At 38.3% G+C, this 17,158-nt stretch overlaps 1 protein-coding gene across 8 annotated transcripts in view; it reads right to left on the reverse strand.

The window, feature by feature from the left end:
* Positions 1 to 17,158, reverse strand: part of SEMA4D (semaphorin 4D) — a 152,445-nt gene that overhangs the window by 31,076 nt on the left and 104,211 nt on the right. For all 8 annotated transcript variants that reach the window (XM_078386204.1, XM_072992376.2, XM_078386199.1 and 5 more), the window contains 8 exons: positions 14,968 to 15,066; positions 11,454 to 11,547; positions 10,095 to 10,208; positions 8,894 to 9,045; positions 5,621 to 5,796; positions 5,367 to 5,523; positions 2,596 to 2,818; positions 712 to 827 (listed from right to left, as the gene is read on the reverse strand). In XM_078386204.1, coding sequence (XP_078242330.1) covers positions 712 to 827; positions 2,596 to 2,818; positions 5,367 to 5,523; positions 5,621 to 5,796; positions 8,894 to 9,045; positions 10,095 to 10,208; positions 11,454 to 11,547; positions 14,968 to 15,066 — 1,131 coding nt within the window. The remainder of the gene's footprint in view (positions 1 to 711; positions 828 to 2,595; positions 2,819 to 5,366; positions 5,524 to 5,620; positions 5,797 to 8,893; positions 9,046 to 10,094; positions 10,209 to 11,453; positions 11,548 to 14,967; positions 15,067 to 17,158) is intronic.

Raw genomic sequence — 17,158 nt, forward strand, 5'->3', positions numbered from 1 at the left:
CAGTCAGGCTGTAGCCAAGCTTCTCAAGTTCATAGGAGGCTGCCTTACACCAAGTCTGAATTTTTGTCTACCTAGCCTTATACTGCTTGCTATGACTGGCAGCAGCTTGGCAAGGGTCCTCCCCATCATCTGCTACCTGACTTCAAGGATTGCACGTGAGGTCTTCTATTCCACATTCAAGGTTTTACATGGATCCATGCCCTCTACCCACATTTAAGGAACTGTGGTTTCCATAATGTTCCACTGACACAAAGTCTGCTGAAATAAAAGCAGAGCTCAAAAGGGCTTCCTTTTTAAAACTGCTTATCAGAATCCTTTGCCAGTGTGACCAGGGGCTATGATGGCTAGGAGATTCTGGCAGTTGTCCCAAAAAAAGGGAGTCTTTCAAATCTCTGAATAAAAGCAGCTTAAAATGAGATTATAACAACCCTCTGAATCCCCGAAAGAACAGGATTCTTGGGAATCCTCCAATCCTGCTATTGATCCACATCCACTCTCTGTATGGCATGTCAGTTTCTTATACTACGGCAATAAAGCTCCCATTAGACATTTTTAAAGTCAGCAGCTACTTTCCTGCCCTTTACCTTTTGTGCTGTGCATGTTTGTATCACTCACTCTCTCTCTCTCTCTCTCTCTCTCTCACACACACACACACACACACACACACACAGAGAAAGATTGAAATCTGCTGTTCTTTTCACTCAGCCTCACCTTTTTCGAAGAAAGCAACAGAGTCTGAATGGGATCAAAGTTAGGGAAGAGCTGAGTTTCCTCAATAATATGCATTCCATTTTTGTAGCTGATTGCTTTGTGAAGGGCTCCTCGATCTGAAACAAGAGAAGGTCATATTTTAGGATATAAAGGTAAAAGTTACTTCAAATTTATCCACACACACACTGCTTATTTATTTATTATATTTTTATACTGAGCCATAGTAAAGAAGCACTTTCTGGGCATTGTATAATAGCCAGGACATCAAAATTACAAACAGCAACAGCAGGAACAATTAAACATATAAAAAATAAACAATATACTTGACATCATCTTCAGATGGGGCTTCTTCAGTGTAAGGGTTCTGCAGCTACCGTGTTTCCCCAAAAATAAGACAGGGTCTTATATTAATTTTTGCTCCAAAAAACGCATTAGGGCTTATTTGCAGGGGATGTTTTATTTTGCAGTCAAGTCATCATCTTCTGTTTGCTGCACAATGGTGGAGGGTCGGGTTTCCCTTAACTGAGGCTTATTTTTTGGGTACAGCTTATATTACGAGCATCCTGAAAAACCATACTAGGGCTTATTTTCAGGTTAGGTCTTATTTTCAGGGAAACAGGGTAGCTTCTTCCTAAGCTTTTCACAGGGTTTTTGGCTGAACACCCACATTCAGAGCAATTTTCATTTAACCAAAGCCTCTCTTCAAAAACTGAAGCACCTGCCCTTACAACCTCCCCAACATTAAATGGCTTTAACCTCTTCTCTTCTTTATCTGAGGCATAGTTCACCTTTAGCACCTTTTGTATTAACACCTTTCTCTACAACTAGCTTCACATAATCTTGTCTGTTATTCCAGAACATGGAAATTTACTTTTTTAGATAACAAATCCCAGATTCCCACAACCACCACGGCCCTGAAAAAAGCAAGCCCTTTGAGTTTTGCCTTTAGCCCAAGGAGTAAGCTATTTGCAGCACATTAGTTTGAAACGCTCTTTACAAATGATCACTTCAGACTTTCAGAAAGAGAAATCTGTTCCTTTCCTAGCAGTCTGACAGAAGCGGAATAAAGGAAGGGAAAAGGAGAGGCAGGGGCCTGCTCATTTTTTACTTTGGCCTTGCTTATGACAGACATGGAGGCCCTGATAGATTTCTCTGAATATATCCCAACATGGGAATTTTTTTATTTTCATCTATTTTATAATCCATCCAAATATGGGATTAACTGGAAATGTTTCTATTACAAATAACGTAATCATCACTGAACCTTGTTAAATACTTTAATTACAATGTTATCCTGATCTATTCATTCTAAAATGTATAACTCACTTTCATTGGGAGCAAAAAACAAACAAACATGAGACATCTAACAACTACGAATCAAAAGACCATATTTAAAAACTACAAATACAACAAATGATAAGAAGAATGACAGACAAAGCATATCTACATACACACAAAAACCTACAAGTAGCAGCCACCCATAAATATTTGAAGAAAAACCAAATCTTTCTCACAAAATGAAAGGTTAGCAATTATGTAGCTGGGATGGTTTTCCCAGGACAATCTACAACCACATCACTGCAAATACAAGATCTCATACTCATATTTAACCACTGAATCCCAGGGAAGGGGAACGTTGATAACAAGCAAAAGACTACATAAGATAATAGACTTCGTACACTGAGCTAAGTGTTTATAAGAGTACATAATACATGGCAGGGAAGCAATTCATAAGGAACAAGGCTATTTAGGACCTTAAATATTTTCAGTTTATGGCTTCTGCCAATAAATATGTAAAAAGCACTCAACCAACCACTCAATTTTAATGAAAAGCCACTGATCTTAGTTCTACACTATCAAATCTTCAAAGCATGGAAGACTCACCTGTGCTGATGAACATGACATCGTACAACGTGCCATTCAATGCTCGAACTTGGTCTACCACAATCTGTGTATACTTCACATCACGTTTTATTAGTCTAGGCCTATCTCCTATTGGGGTTACGGAGTCGTCCATCAGAGGATGGTCTTTGGCAAACTGCAACGTTTTGTCAGGTAAATTGAGTGTTGTCTTGAAATTTTCTGCTCTAGCCTCCTTGTTTATACACTGCTCAAAGAACAACAAATTAAACATATGGCACAGGATTAATGAGAATGTTAGAGCTATTTTAATAACCAACCAACCACACAAACAAACAAACAAACAAACAAACAAATAAATAAGGATACAGTACTAAAATAATTAAAGCATAATTTAAGCTAAGCCTATTATTACTACTATGATTTTAAAATATTTATGTAATGCCAGAAGTTGTTTATAATTTACTAATATACTATTCCACCTGATTTGTCTATTTAGTGGGATAACTAACTGCACTGTTGACAAGGCAATGTGTTTGTGTATACAGTCTCCTTCCTTGGAGATTCTGTTGCTAGTCTTAAATACTGTATTATCTGACTGTATGAAGTAGAACCCTCCCCCGACCAAAACCAGGAGTTTCCCGGAAGTGTAAAAAGTCATCTATATATGAGTGCAAGTGCCAGACAAGGCTGGAAAATAAGTATTTGTTCCTGAAGTGCATCAGAAATCTTGGAAGAAAAATGTAAAATATGATGGATGTGTCACATCACCTTAATAAAAATATGGTGGGTTTCAAAGACTAAGGTTTATTTGAGCAATATTTTCAATGAAGTCAGATTGCTTTCTCCAGGGTCTAAAGCAGTGCAAACATCTAAATTCTTTGATTGTATTGAAACAATAAAAGAGTTCAACTCTCCTTTTTAATCTATTTTTGCTTTAGTATACATTCACTGCTTCCTTCTGTCTCTCTCTCTCTCACTCACTCACTCACACACACACACACACACACACACAAAACTGCAACTGATGAGTACCAGATTTTTTTGTGTATAAGATGACCCGATGTATAAGACGACCCCCACTTTTCCAACCTCAAATAAGAAAATTTGATTGCTGCTTTCCCCCTCCACTTCCTAAGCCCCACGAAAGCAGGATGAAAGGGCTGGGAAAGTGGAGGGTGAAAGCAATGAAAGAGCTGAGAGGATTGCAGCCCTTTGGTTCTGCAGCCCTTTCAAGGCTGCTTTCCTTGCCACTTCATAAGCCCCGTGGGAATTTTTAGTTTAAAGATTTTAGATACAAAGTATCATCTTATACACGGGAAAATATGGCAATTCCATCATGCTAAATCAGTCAGGCTAAGAATAATTTCTAATATCTACCTGTACTGATTGGCAACACAGTCTCGTGGTGCAGTGCTTAAACTGCAGTACTGAAGCCAAAACTCTGTTCATGACCTGGGTTCAATTCTAGGTAGCCAGCTCAAGGTTGACTCATCCTTCCATCCTTCCAAGATTGGTAAATTGAGTAGCCAACTTGCTTTGTGTGTCTGCTGGGGGGGGGGGGAGGTACGCACGTGGATGTGTAGTAGTGTGTACCTTGCATAATTACATTGTAAACTGCCCAGAGGAGTGCTTTAAGTGATATGGGGTGCTCTACAAGCAGCACACTTTTACTATCTTTGCTGTTCAGACACAGGTAAAGTTAGGTCATTCTGGGAGGAAGTAAGATGGCTTCAGAGAGACTAAACATCATCTTTAATTTCATGATTATATTTTATTTATGTTACTATTTAACATGGCTTCTTTCCGAATTATAAAAGCTTACAACTAATCTAAAGTGTGAAAAAAATGCCCACACAGCTTTCTTTCTTGGGACTGGTTCATAACATATTTATTATGTTTATTTAAAATGTTTTCTGAATCCAAAGTTGCAAAACAGCCTCACAGACATGTGAAAAACAAAACAAATATTTAAAATATTGAAATAATAATATTAATTACATGCCATCAAGTTGATCCCAACTTCTGGGGGATGCTCTGGGGTCATGCAGCTTGCCCAATGCTACACAGACTGGCTCTTCTTCCAGAACGCACAGTAGGGGAACTGAACTCCCAATCTCTGGCTCTGTAGCCAAGAGGCCAACTCACAGAGCTATGCAGCCACACATGCCCTTACATTTGTTTTCAATCTCCACTGAAGACCTTTCTTTCCAAATAAGCATTCCTTGAATGCTATTACTGTAATATAAAAGCTACAACTACAATTACAGTGGTGCCTCACTTGACGACGATAATCCGTTCCATTCAAATCGCTGTTAAGTGGAATCGTCGTCAAGCGAAAGTAAAAAACCCATTGAAATGCATTAAAAACTGGTTAATACATTCCAATGGGCGAAATACCTCATCACCCAGTGAAGATCCTCCATAGGGGAAGCCATTTTCGATCGCTGTCTTCCGGAAATCGGTCCAGAAAACAGCGGGAGGCCATTTTGAAAACCCAACAACCAGCTGTAAAGATTGTCGTGAAGCGAAAAATCGGTTCCTGAAGCAGGGAACCGATCGTCGTAAAGCGGATTTTACCCATTGAAACATCGTTTTGCAATTGCTATAGCGATCATAAAAACCTCATCATTAAGCAATTTCAGCATCAAACGGGGTAATCGTCAAGCAGGGCACCACTGTAACTGTTTATAATGATGGGAGGCAGAGATCTTCTATGATTATACTTGACACCAGAATAAAAATTACTTCTTATGACAGTAACATTAATCAGCTCTCAGCTTATCCAGACTTACTGCTCCAGGCCTGGGTCTGGGAATCTCTCCATTGTATCGTAGCCACTTTGTGTGAGACTGTTCTACTGTGGTGCTCTGCATGTACTTCCCTTTGGCAAAAACATCCTCCACTGTAGAGATATTGTATGCACATACTGCTGAAAGTCCTACGTTATTCCTTTTAAAAGAGAAGGAAATTAAGAACCCTTAGCACATTACTATTTCACACTTCTGTAGTAATGATTATTACTTTAAAATGCAAATGCTTTACTTACAATTGTGGGGTGAAGATCCCATAAATCACTGAATCCTTTGAGTCCGGTGTCTTCAAGATAAAGATATCATTGACAATGTTGAAAAATAAGTTTTTATCTGGTATTGAGCATAGTAATCGAGCCTTGAGATAGGAAGTCCATTTTTTCTGTAAAGTCCTATGTCCTCCTTGATCACCCTTTAAAGAAAAATGAAGAGGAAAAAGTTAGGTCAGCAAATTCCCTCCCCAGAGTCCACAGACAAGTTTGAGTAGTTTTCCAGTAAAATAGTAAAGAAAAATCTACCCATTGAGGAAGAAGTCAGGATCCAAGTGATCACTTTTAACATGTAACATGTCAGATTAAGAACCAAAATCTAAATGTCACTGTAAATAACTTCAGGCACCAATTGGATCCACGTGGATTTCATACATAAACTTGCAGAGAACAAGGAGTACATGGAGACAGTTATAGATCTTAGACTTCCTCCAATAAGATCAAACAATGGGAAAGCCATGTGACTTGATGCAGTAGCTCCTATGACAACTGATGAGCACTGGTTCTCAACCTTGGCTTACTCAGGAGTTGTGGACTGCAACTCCCAGAAGCCTTCACCACCAACTGTGCTGGCTGGGGTTTCTGGGAGTTGCAGTTCAAAAACATCTGAGTAACAAAGGTTGGGAACCTAGGAGCTAGAGAATGGGAAGAACACATTTTTTTCACCTCACAGTCTGCCATGTAGATGTAGAACACCTGCCTCCACCTCACTCATTCTACATCACATCCTAACCTTCCACATGCTTTATCAACCTCACACATCACCCTGAAGAACTTTTCCTTCTGTTGTTGCTGCTGCTGCTGCTGTTGTTGTACAAAAACACCAGACACAGTCAATCAAAATTATAAAAACATTGACTGGTATCCTATAACACAATGGTCCCCAACCTTGGGCCTCCAGATGTTCCTGGACTTCAACTCCCAGAAATCCTGGCCAGCAGAGGTGGTGGTAAAGGCTTCTGGGAGTTGTAGTCCAAGAACATCAGGAGGCACAAGGTTGGGGACCATTGCTATAACAGATACACATTTTAACCAAAAACCTAAGTATCTATTAAATATCGGTGCAGTATGTATGCTGTTCCTAACATTGCCGTTTTTTGTAGCTTTGATAGTGTGATTTCTGAAATCTGCAACTCCTTATAATACTGTGTGAAATTTCTTGATACTGTTCCCAAAGCCCCGAGGACCACTGAAGTGTGTTTCATCCGCAAACGAGATGCTTTGATTGCCAGGTCTCTGTATTTTGTTAGTTTTTCCAATTCTTTATTTTCAACTCTGGCATCATCATCATCATCATCATCGTCATCGTCATCGTCATCATCATCATCGTCATATATTGCTCATATATTCATAGGAATATATGTTGTGTAAGAACCCCTTCATAAGTACTCCTGTTGCAACATAGCCATGTGGGCTGACTGCCCGGAGGTCACGTGTGCTTGAAGCTAAAATATATGACTGTAGGACGAGAACAATGGTCTCATAGTCCTCAAACAACATGCATATACAGGACATTTGTCTTGACATAAAGAAAATATTGGAAATCCCTTTTATTATCTATCTGTCCTCCCAACCAATCACCGTATACTTCAAATGAATGCGTAGAACCAGGACTGGCTCCTGGATTGAGCAAGGAGGTTATATAATCAAAGATTTTACATGATAATTCATTAACACTTTAAAATTTGTCCCCGCTTCCCTAGCATGGGTCATGGACACTCAACCCAGCTATTCGTGTCACATTCCTGGCCTAGGGGGCTGCTACTGCAGGGCTTCTTCTCACACTCCAGAAAGTACTGTCAGAAGCCCTGGGGTAGGAGGGGAAAAAATTGACTCTCAGATACTTCTCCACCTCAGCATTACCTTTCCTAGAACCCGAACTGAGACCACTCTGAGGAGCAACTGCAGCAAGGGCTTCTTTTCTTTGTGGTGCAGAAGCTGTAACAGCTTAGCAAATAATGAATTTTAATTGCAAGCTGCTTGACAGAAAACACACGTAGGTCTGAAAGCAGTAAATCTGCAACTCCTGTAAGGAGTTTAAAAATACCCTTGCTATCCCACTTCTGCTGTGTCTGCATTTTGCAAAAAGCAGATGTCTTGATGTAAAATCTATCCAACCTAGCTATAATGTTCTTTTTTCACAAAGGCACTTCAAAATATTGGAAGGTAATTTATTTTCATAACAATGAGAAAAATATGTTTGCCCCCTTCCTCCAAAAAACCTATATATAGCTCCACGTAAATTATAAAGTATTGCAGACCAGCAGACCACATGCCAATTTAAAGTAATGAAAACACTGTCAGCAGAAAGAAGACTATCACTGCCACTATGCCAAAGAAAATCTGCTTCAAACAGCTGGGATATCACAAATCTAGCAGACTTCATCAGTTTCTGTTGCTTAATTACACTCTGTAATTTAAAACCAAAGATACAACCTCCCTACTACCCACAAGAAAGGTGGAGAAAAAAAATGAGATGACAACACACTTGTTAAATCTGTATGAGAAATGTAACCTTGCTTCCCAATGAATGGAAAATAAGTGAAGATTGACAGAATCAGGCTGGTTGCATTAGTTTTCTTTCGGGCTATGGCAGCTCAGCACAGAAGTGCCACCTGTCACATCACAGTCAAGCAAGAAATTTTAGTGCTGTGAGAAAAGTGTGAGCTTTGTCTGGAGCCCTTTAGAAATGTGTCAGGCACAGCCAAGTCAGCCGTCGTATCCTGCTTCTCTTAACGCTGCCATGGCTAGAATTCAACTGACAGTTTATGAGTCACAGAAGGAGTGAAAGAAGATGGGAGAATATAACAAATCTGAAATCTTTTCCTCTTTTTATTTAAAGACATGGATTTTCACAATCATTTTCCAAGAAGAACAAAATGCTTTTTTGACAGAACCAACCCACTTTTAATTTAATCTCCCCCCCCCTTCTTCGCATATTAATGATACATCCACAAGGAAGTTCCTAACAGTCCCAAGTTTAGTGCTGGGAGCACAGCAGGTATCTTTCATTCACAAGACATCCCCTGAATGGACAGAGGAAATAATCAGCTTTACAGAGACCACTGTCCATCCAAGTCTCATTAGCCTTATGGAAAAAGAACAAACGGACTGTATGTCTGGACTGCAGGAACTGAAAAGTGCTAAATAAAGCAGAAGCAGAATCGACACAAACTCTTTCTACAACTGCTCCCCCTGAGCAGCTGAAACAAAGGAAAAAATGGTTTAGTTGTATCCCACCTTACAAACTCTAGCTATCCTTGGAATCATCAGCTTGCTGAGAAATTCATATTCCACAGAAACCTCAGTGAAGAAGAAATATACTTTGTCATCATCCTCATTGGCATCATCTGGATCAGCTCTTACCACATCAGAAAAAACAAAATGTGGTTCTAAAGAAGAAACAAATATATACAAAATCAGAGTTTATTTCAAAAATCTGATCATCCTACAGTTCTCAGTATTTTCAATTAATGGCTGCTTACAGACTTTCTGCCTAAAAATACCGTATTTTTCGTACCATAAGACGCACCTTTCCATAAGACACACCAATTTTTTAGGAGAAGAAAACAGGAAAATATAATCTGTTTTCTTCGCTCCATAAGACGCACAGACTTCCCACCCCCCTGTTTTGTGGGAAAAAAGTGCGTCTTATGGTGCGAAAAATACGGTATATGATGCCCCTGTTCTACTATAATATTCTGCAATTTCTGTACTGCACCAGGAAAATCTGTAGGAGACAGTTAGGAGACGGTTTAACACATAAACAAGTCAGATCAAGATCCAAAGGCACTTTTGAATTGATGATTACAGTCTGCAGTTTCTTGTGTTTACTTTGCAAACTACAATAGCTCCAAAACAAAGCTACTATGGTAAAGTAATCTTCCAAGGACTGAAGAAGCTACTTGGAAGAGTAGTAAATTGTTTCAATCTAACAAGAAAGAAGTCAAGTTGCCATGACTCAACTTCTAGATAACCACACCTGGATGACTGAGAATCTTCACAGATATCTCAATGAATCCTATTAATTATTGTGATTTGTAAGGTTTATGTCATAGTTGAATAAATCTGTATTATGATTGATATTTTTCCCTCTTCTGTCTGATAGGAGCTTGCAAGCCCTTGACTATTCACAACCAAACTAGATGTTAAAGAGAAATTCAACCATCACAATGTTTTCAAACTGCTTTAATAAGTTTTGCAAATGAAATTAATGATGTTTAGGATCTTGGTATTTCAATATTATTTCTATCAAACACTAATGAATGATTTATAAAGTCTTTCACCTAATCTGAAAGAGGGGCAGGAAAGAAACCTTGTTTCTTTTGAAAGTAGAAAAGAACACTTCAAAGAATATTATTTCAATGGAAAAATTACTAGATCAAACAGGAGAATTCTGGCATATGTTTATTTCTCTGGTGGCTCCTTATCACCTCCTTACCATTAAGCCAAGGAATTGCATATTCTGTCCTTAGTGGATTTTGCGGCGAATTTCTCGAAATGATTGGTTCACTTCCCAAGAAGTTGTAAGATGTTCCAGAGTAAAGATCCCCATCTTTTCAAGAAAGTAAAATTGCATGAATAATACATATGTATACAATTAAGCAGTTTAAAACACTATTTCTCCAAATATTTGACTGCATTAAAACACGTCCATGTCAATTAAGAAATGTTAGCTTTAAAAGTGCCTCATGACTTTCTGCTGTTTGCGCTGCAACAGACTGACACAACTAAAATACTGAAAATTCAAAACTCTTCCCATTATATCCTCTATGTTCTCCTAATCTTCTTAGCCACCAGTTAGCAAAGTTGCACAAACTGTACACCCACCATGTATTTCTTTCCCAGCTACCAAACTCTCATATACATCTACACCAGTGGGTCCCAACCTTGGGTAACCTAGGAGTTTTTGCACTACAGCTCCCATAAGCCTTCACTACCAGCTGTGCAGGCAGGGATTTCTGGGAGATGAAGTCCAAGGACAGCTTGGTTACCCAAATTGGGAACCACTGCTCTACACCATCTGTACTGAAACACGAACCACAAATTGTTCAGCTCTCAAGGTTATGCATCAAGTCTGTAATCTGTTCTGTATAGTATCTGAATATACTAGTTTAATTTAAACCTTTTGTTTCCTTGGATAAACAAATATGCTTGGTTAAACAAATTCTACTTTTATACGTATTTAATTCTATTCTAAAGGATTTTAAACAACTACTAATAAAAACTATCATTTAATTCTTGTGAATGAAGTAAGAAATGAAGGACATACAGTTGGGAGTAGAGTGGTTAAAAAAAACCTACTGTGTTCCCTCAAAAATAAGACAGGGTCTATATTAATTTTTGCTTCCCCCCCAAAAAAAACCTCGCAGTAGGGCTTATTTTCAGGGGATGTTTTATTTTTTTCATGCACAACAATCTACATTTATTCAAATACAGTCACGTCATCTTCTGCACGATGGTGGAGGGCAGGGTTTCACTTAACTAGAGCTTATTTTTGGGGTAGGGCTTATATTACAAGCATCCTGAAAAATCATACTAGGGCTTATTTTCGGGGAAACGGGGTACAATGAAGAACATGTACAAGAAATCATTTACAAAGCTCTCATGAGTCATAATCAGACTGCTTTTTGAATTCCAGAGAAGCTAAAAGGAAAGTTTGTGAGCTTCTAAGAGCAACTCTTAAAAAGCAGTTCAGAAAAATACTTGGAATTTAGTGCCATATATGCGCATACACTGTTTTGGATTGTGCCCAAATTAACCATAAGATCAAGATATAACAAAAGAAGTTCATACTTACCAACCATGACTGATGTATAACTTTGTGCAGGATCAAAAGGACATCTCCCTTTACCATCTTCGTTTCTGCCCGTAAGTTCAAATGATGTCACCTTCTACAAAACAATTAAGCCATACCTTTTATTTTCTATTTGAAAACATGAACAACCACAACCCAGCACATACATGTTAACACTTAGGGTTATCCAAATGAACAGTTCCTACTGTTAGCAAGCTAAAGGCACTGCAGAAATAGTCCATCTTCCCTCCTTAAACTATTTCTTATGGCAAGTTTTAAAAAACACCCTAAGAAACAGTAGGACTACAAGAGGGAGAGCTCAAGGTCTGGATCCCTTGTAAAACCACGACTGAGATAGGATGACTGCATAATGAAAGTATCCAGAAGCATCTTATTTCAGTGGGATCATAGATACATAGAGACCAATGCATGCAACTACCAGCAACACATTTTTATACGAAACTGCATTTTTTCTACAACATTCCCAGGTGTCAATTTATGACCATCTGACTTCACTGCCAAAAACTGGCCTGACTAATTTATGGAATGAAATGCAACTTTAAAATGCGCTGAAGAAAGTCATGTGGCTCATTCACTACACTATGACTCCATTAGAAAAAGACCGACACAATCAGCTCTATAGCCTTGATTGTTCTTAATAAACATGCAGTTTTTAAAAACTGCAAAATAAACCGTGACACAAGTGTACTCTACTATCATTTCAATCAGAGAAAATATACCATATGTGTTACATTGCTTTTATTAAATGAATGAAATATAAAATTTGTTTAAATATGGCGTATTGTACAGATTTCTGTTTCTTTCATGTCTGATGAGGTGACATGTCCACGAAAGCTTACATTAAAATACAACAGTTATTCTTTAAGATGCCACATGTTTTTGTCTTTTGTTTTGTTTTGTTTCTCTGGATTTTGCCTGATATCCTAGCACAGAGTAACACAGCTGCCTCTTCTAAAACTATATGTAGAACAGTGCACTTTACAATGTTGCACTATGAGTCAATTACTGTAATAAAAATGTAAAACCCCAAGTAACAGAAGAAAGGATTAGACTACTTGGGATGGACCCATTACGCAAAGTACTTTCTTTAAAAATGAACCAAAAACCACACAACTACTGCTGTTACTTTCCCACGAAATCCAAATTAAGGTGAGAGAAAGACGACGTAGAAATAATTAAAAAGATTAGACAACCATGAAGGAAAAATGGCTACCTCTTTGGAGAAAGATTGTGTTAGCAAAGGAAGAAAAGACAGGCATCATGTGAGGAACTGAAGTGTGAACTGTATGGGAAAAGTAAAGTAAGTTGTATCTCGAAGACTATGGCTGTATTTGGACGATCAAAACAATCTGGCACAGAACAACTTATCTTTCATTGCCCTTTATTCCCTATGTATTCAAAACACAAAACTATGACTTGGAACAAGCTAGGATATTAAATTACAAATTGAAGCTGGTTTAATAGCCTAGCTTGAACCAAGGCTAATAAACAACATTGAGTCTGAATAAAATGTGGAATTAGTGTCTGGAAAGTAGCTTAATCATGGTTTTGAAGGCCAGGAAAAAAGACGCAATGTGTGATTTCAAAGAGACCATGATGAAGAACCTCAGGGGATAAAAAGAAATTAAAAACAAGCCAACATCTTTTTTCAACAGGTGAATCAGCTTAACCATCTCTTCCCAGAATCAATCAATTTGGAATATTAACTTTTATGCATGAGGATGAGGCATTATAGTTCCACAAATTTTACTGCAGATTTTGCACAGAACTAGAAAAATAATGTATTTTGAGCACTGTTGCCTTTGTAAACAATTGCCATATATATTCCTTGAAGTATAAAGAAACAGAGAATGTTGTTGTTGTTTAGTCGTGTCCGATTCTTCGTGATCCCATGGATCAGAGCACGCCAGGCCCTCCTGTCTTCCACTGCCTCCCGGAGTTGGGTCAAATTCATGTTGGTAGCTTCGATGACACTGTCCAACCATTTCATCCTCTGTCGTCCCCTTCTCCTCTTGCCCTCACACTTTCCAAAAGGACCTGATTTTGGGCTATTCTTTTGTTCCAGTCAACATAAAAAATTAGTGAGAAAATGCCCAATGTCATATTTTGACAAATGATGAAGCAGCAAAACAGAAGTGACATGATCTGGTTGTTAAAAGTGTTGATCCTATTTGGGGAGAACACAAACTTATTCCACCATGGGGGAAAGGATGCTGGTGTGTGTGTCAGGAAATATTCCACATAGCAAGCAAGAAACATTATATCCTAACACTAACCCTAACTCTATCTCCTAAATACAACTGCAATTCTCACTAGTGTCAGAAGATATACAGTGGTGCCTTGCAAGACGAATTTAATTCGTTCTGCGGTTAATGCTGTCTTGTGAAAAATTTGTCTTGCCAAACGAGTTTTCACATAATGCATTGAAATCTAATTAATGCGTTCCTATGGGCAAAAAAAGTCAGAACAGTCAAATTTGGTTTACAAAGGGTTTATTAAATGCTCTTTAAAGCCATACATAATTGTGCAGATGATTTCAAAAATTTCAATCAAAAAACTTCAGTTTTTTAAACATCATAGAAAAACATTTAAAAATCAGCAAATATGACACAGGAACTAAAAATAGAGAAAACATTCTTCTTGCGAAACATGGCCATAGGAACATTTGTCTTGCAAGTCATCAACCCACCCACCCCCAAATTGCCAAAACCATTTGTCTTGCGAGTTTTTTGTCCTGCGAGGCACTTGTCTTGCAAGGCACCACTGTACTGCAATTTACTTGGTACCATAAAAAAATTGTGGTGCACAAGAGTTAAGTAAACTCTTCTCATGGAAGAAAGCTATTAAAATGATAATTTAACTGAGAAGTTATTTAACTGGGAATTTATTCATCCATAAATAAGGTAGTCAGCTGGGACAAAAATAAGGGAAAGAACACATTCAAGAAATGTTGTGGAAATGATGACAGACATTTACAGGTAAGAGAGACCCCACCAAAAGGTCAAGAATCCTGTTCCTGGAACAAAGTAAGATCCAGGTAAAGAAGAAGTGGTAATAGAATCGGAAACACAGAAAGCAGGCAAAAGTGATTTTTATTTTTTAAGCACAAGTCCAACTTCATTCTGAAGCATTCAGTAGTATGAAACGATGGCATAGCCAGGAGCTGACAGAGAGAAAGATGGGCAGAAAAGGAAGTGTTTGGAAAGAGACATGGCAGCAGGTGTCAAGCAGACAGAATGTTTATGCTATCTGAAAGTTAGTATGACCATGTCTGACAGGAAAACTAGGGACACAAAATGGGATGGAAACAAAATCCTCATGAGACACCTTTTGCTGGGAAATGATGATTGGACCTCAGCAGACAACTGAGTCAAGGAGCAGGAATATATATAATACATGGGGTTTGCTCCTCATCACCAGACTGTACACTGCAGAACTAGGGAATTTCTAATGCTTTTATAGGTGTGGCTAAAAGAAAATGCATTTGTGCACTTACCAGATGATCACAGACTGGCTGAAATGCATTCGTTCCACAGACATAGAGCAAGGAGTCATTTTGCTGTTGTAAGACACGCACATAGTTAAGGCACTCTGTCTGTAAAAAAGAGAAAGTAGCAAGGGAAGAAAATAAAAAAAAACTGCAAGCATAATGTTTGATCTTAAAGAGCCTCAATTATAGTTATTTGTATAGTTTCAATTCTATGCACAAATATGGAAGTATGGTCTTCAATGGGGCTTCCCCGTAACAAATACAGGATCCGGATGCCAGTTTCCTTATCTGTTCAGTTACTAACAAATAAAATAATGAATTTAAAAAGCAGAATTACTTATAATATTTGAGACAGGACCCCTAGTTATGACAGTATGATCCCACACTGGACAGCACATTATTATTTTTGTAAACTTATTGTTTTTAAAATAAACCACAATAATATGGATTTCTGTAAGAACCTATAAAAAGCAAAAGGGGTATGTTCCACTTCTTTCTCATTCCAAAGCATAACAGATATTGCCCACTGCTCATAAAATTTATGTGTACCTTGTAAATAATTTCTTTGCATCATCTGTTGATGTATCAACATAGTTAACAAGGCAATGTTCCTTGTATATGATTATACTAGTCAGAAGATAGCTTTTCCCCCTTTTTCTTCCAGTTTGTTGTTACAGCCCTCTAAGCTGCAATGAGTAGACTTAAAATCAGCTTGCTATCGGATTCATTAACACCTTCTCTTACATGAGCCAATATAATATGGTAACATGCTTAGACTCTAACATGTATGTGTTCTGTGCTGTCAAGTTGGGACTGACTTATAATGATCCTGATGCAATTTTCAAGATAGGTGAGATATTTAAGGAGTGGTTTTACCAGTTTCACTTTCCCAGAAAGTTTCCATGGTCAAGGGGGGATTTGAACTCTGTTCTCCAGAGTCCTATTCTGTAACTCTATCCAGTACATCACACTGGGAATTCAACAGTACAACCTATCATATTATTAATAAACTCAATCACAGTATGCGCCCAAGATTGTATTTTGAGATATGACAAAAATGCACGTAATACATTTAAATGTTGTGGATTACATCTCCTGCATTTATTCAATGACTTTTTAAACTAATTTTTGTTAATTTATGTGGAGCAAGATCCCACTGAAAGAATATTTTACTTTATCCTGCAAAATTCATTGATGTCTACGACATTATTTTTATGTCTTATACACGTTCTCCTATGGCAACAATCAGCAACCTTAGTAGACACCAGAGTTAAACTGTACGTAATTGAATTATGAATGGATAAATGTACTCATTAACTCACTAATTTATATTAAGATGTTTTCCCCACTATAAATTCTAGGGCAGGTATAAAGTCCTTCTCTAAAAGAAAGTTAAATTTTATCAGATTCCCTGATTTTACTTGGTGTAAACATTCCTGAACCACAATTTGGTCCATCCAAAACAAACAAACAAACAGACAAACAAACAAACAAACAAACAGCTTAGCCTAAACTGGCTCATCTTTAATGTGGTACAAAATTTGTTGTTTTTGCTGCAGCCAACTAACAAGGCTACTACCCTCCAGTGAAGGCCCCATTTAATTGTTTAAAACAGTGCTCCCTAACCTTTTCTGAACCGCAGACCGGCTGGGGGAGCGGGGCACCCACCATGCTCACGAGTGGGTGGGGTGTGCTCATGGAGGGGAGGGGCGCACTAGTGCATATGTGCATAGGGGAGGGAGGGCTCATGGAGGGCGGGGCACCCGTGCATGCAGGTGGCAGGACATGCATGTGGGTGGGGTGATTGGGGGAAGTGGGGGGGCGGGAGATCTCTCTCCACAACCCAGTCCTGCCATGGCCATGGACCGGCACCAGGCCGCGGACCAGGGGTTGGGGACCCCTGGTTTAAAAAGACACCTGTCTAAAACAAAAAAAATGGATTCCAGATTTTGGCTGTGAATCAATAGCTGCCGTTAACAGCCAAAGAGGAAAATTTGATCATTCTAGTATGGTAAAAATCTTATTCCAAATATCTTGGCAATGTGCAGGTGGAGAACCTATTGAGTCTGAGTCAAATCTAAATTTTTACACTATGGCCAATGTAATTGAATCTGGTTTCTTGTGAGTCAATCTAAATGAGACATGGAACTTTAAATATTTTCCTAATGGTAACAAAGATTTCATTTCTAAATGCACA

Source organism: Pogona vitticeps, chromosome 2 (assembly GCF_051106095.1).
Source record: "Pogona vitticeps strain Pit_001003342236 chromosome 2, PviZW2.1, whole genome shotgun sequence".
Lineage (NCBI taxonomy): Eukaryota > Metazoa > Chordata > Lepidosauria > Squamata > Agamidae > Pogona > Pogona vitticeps.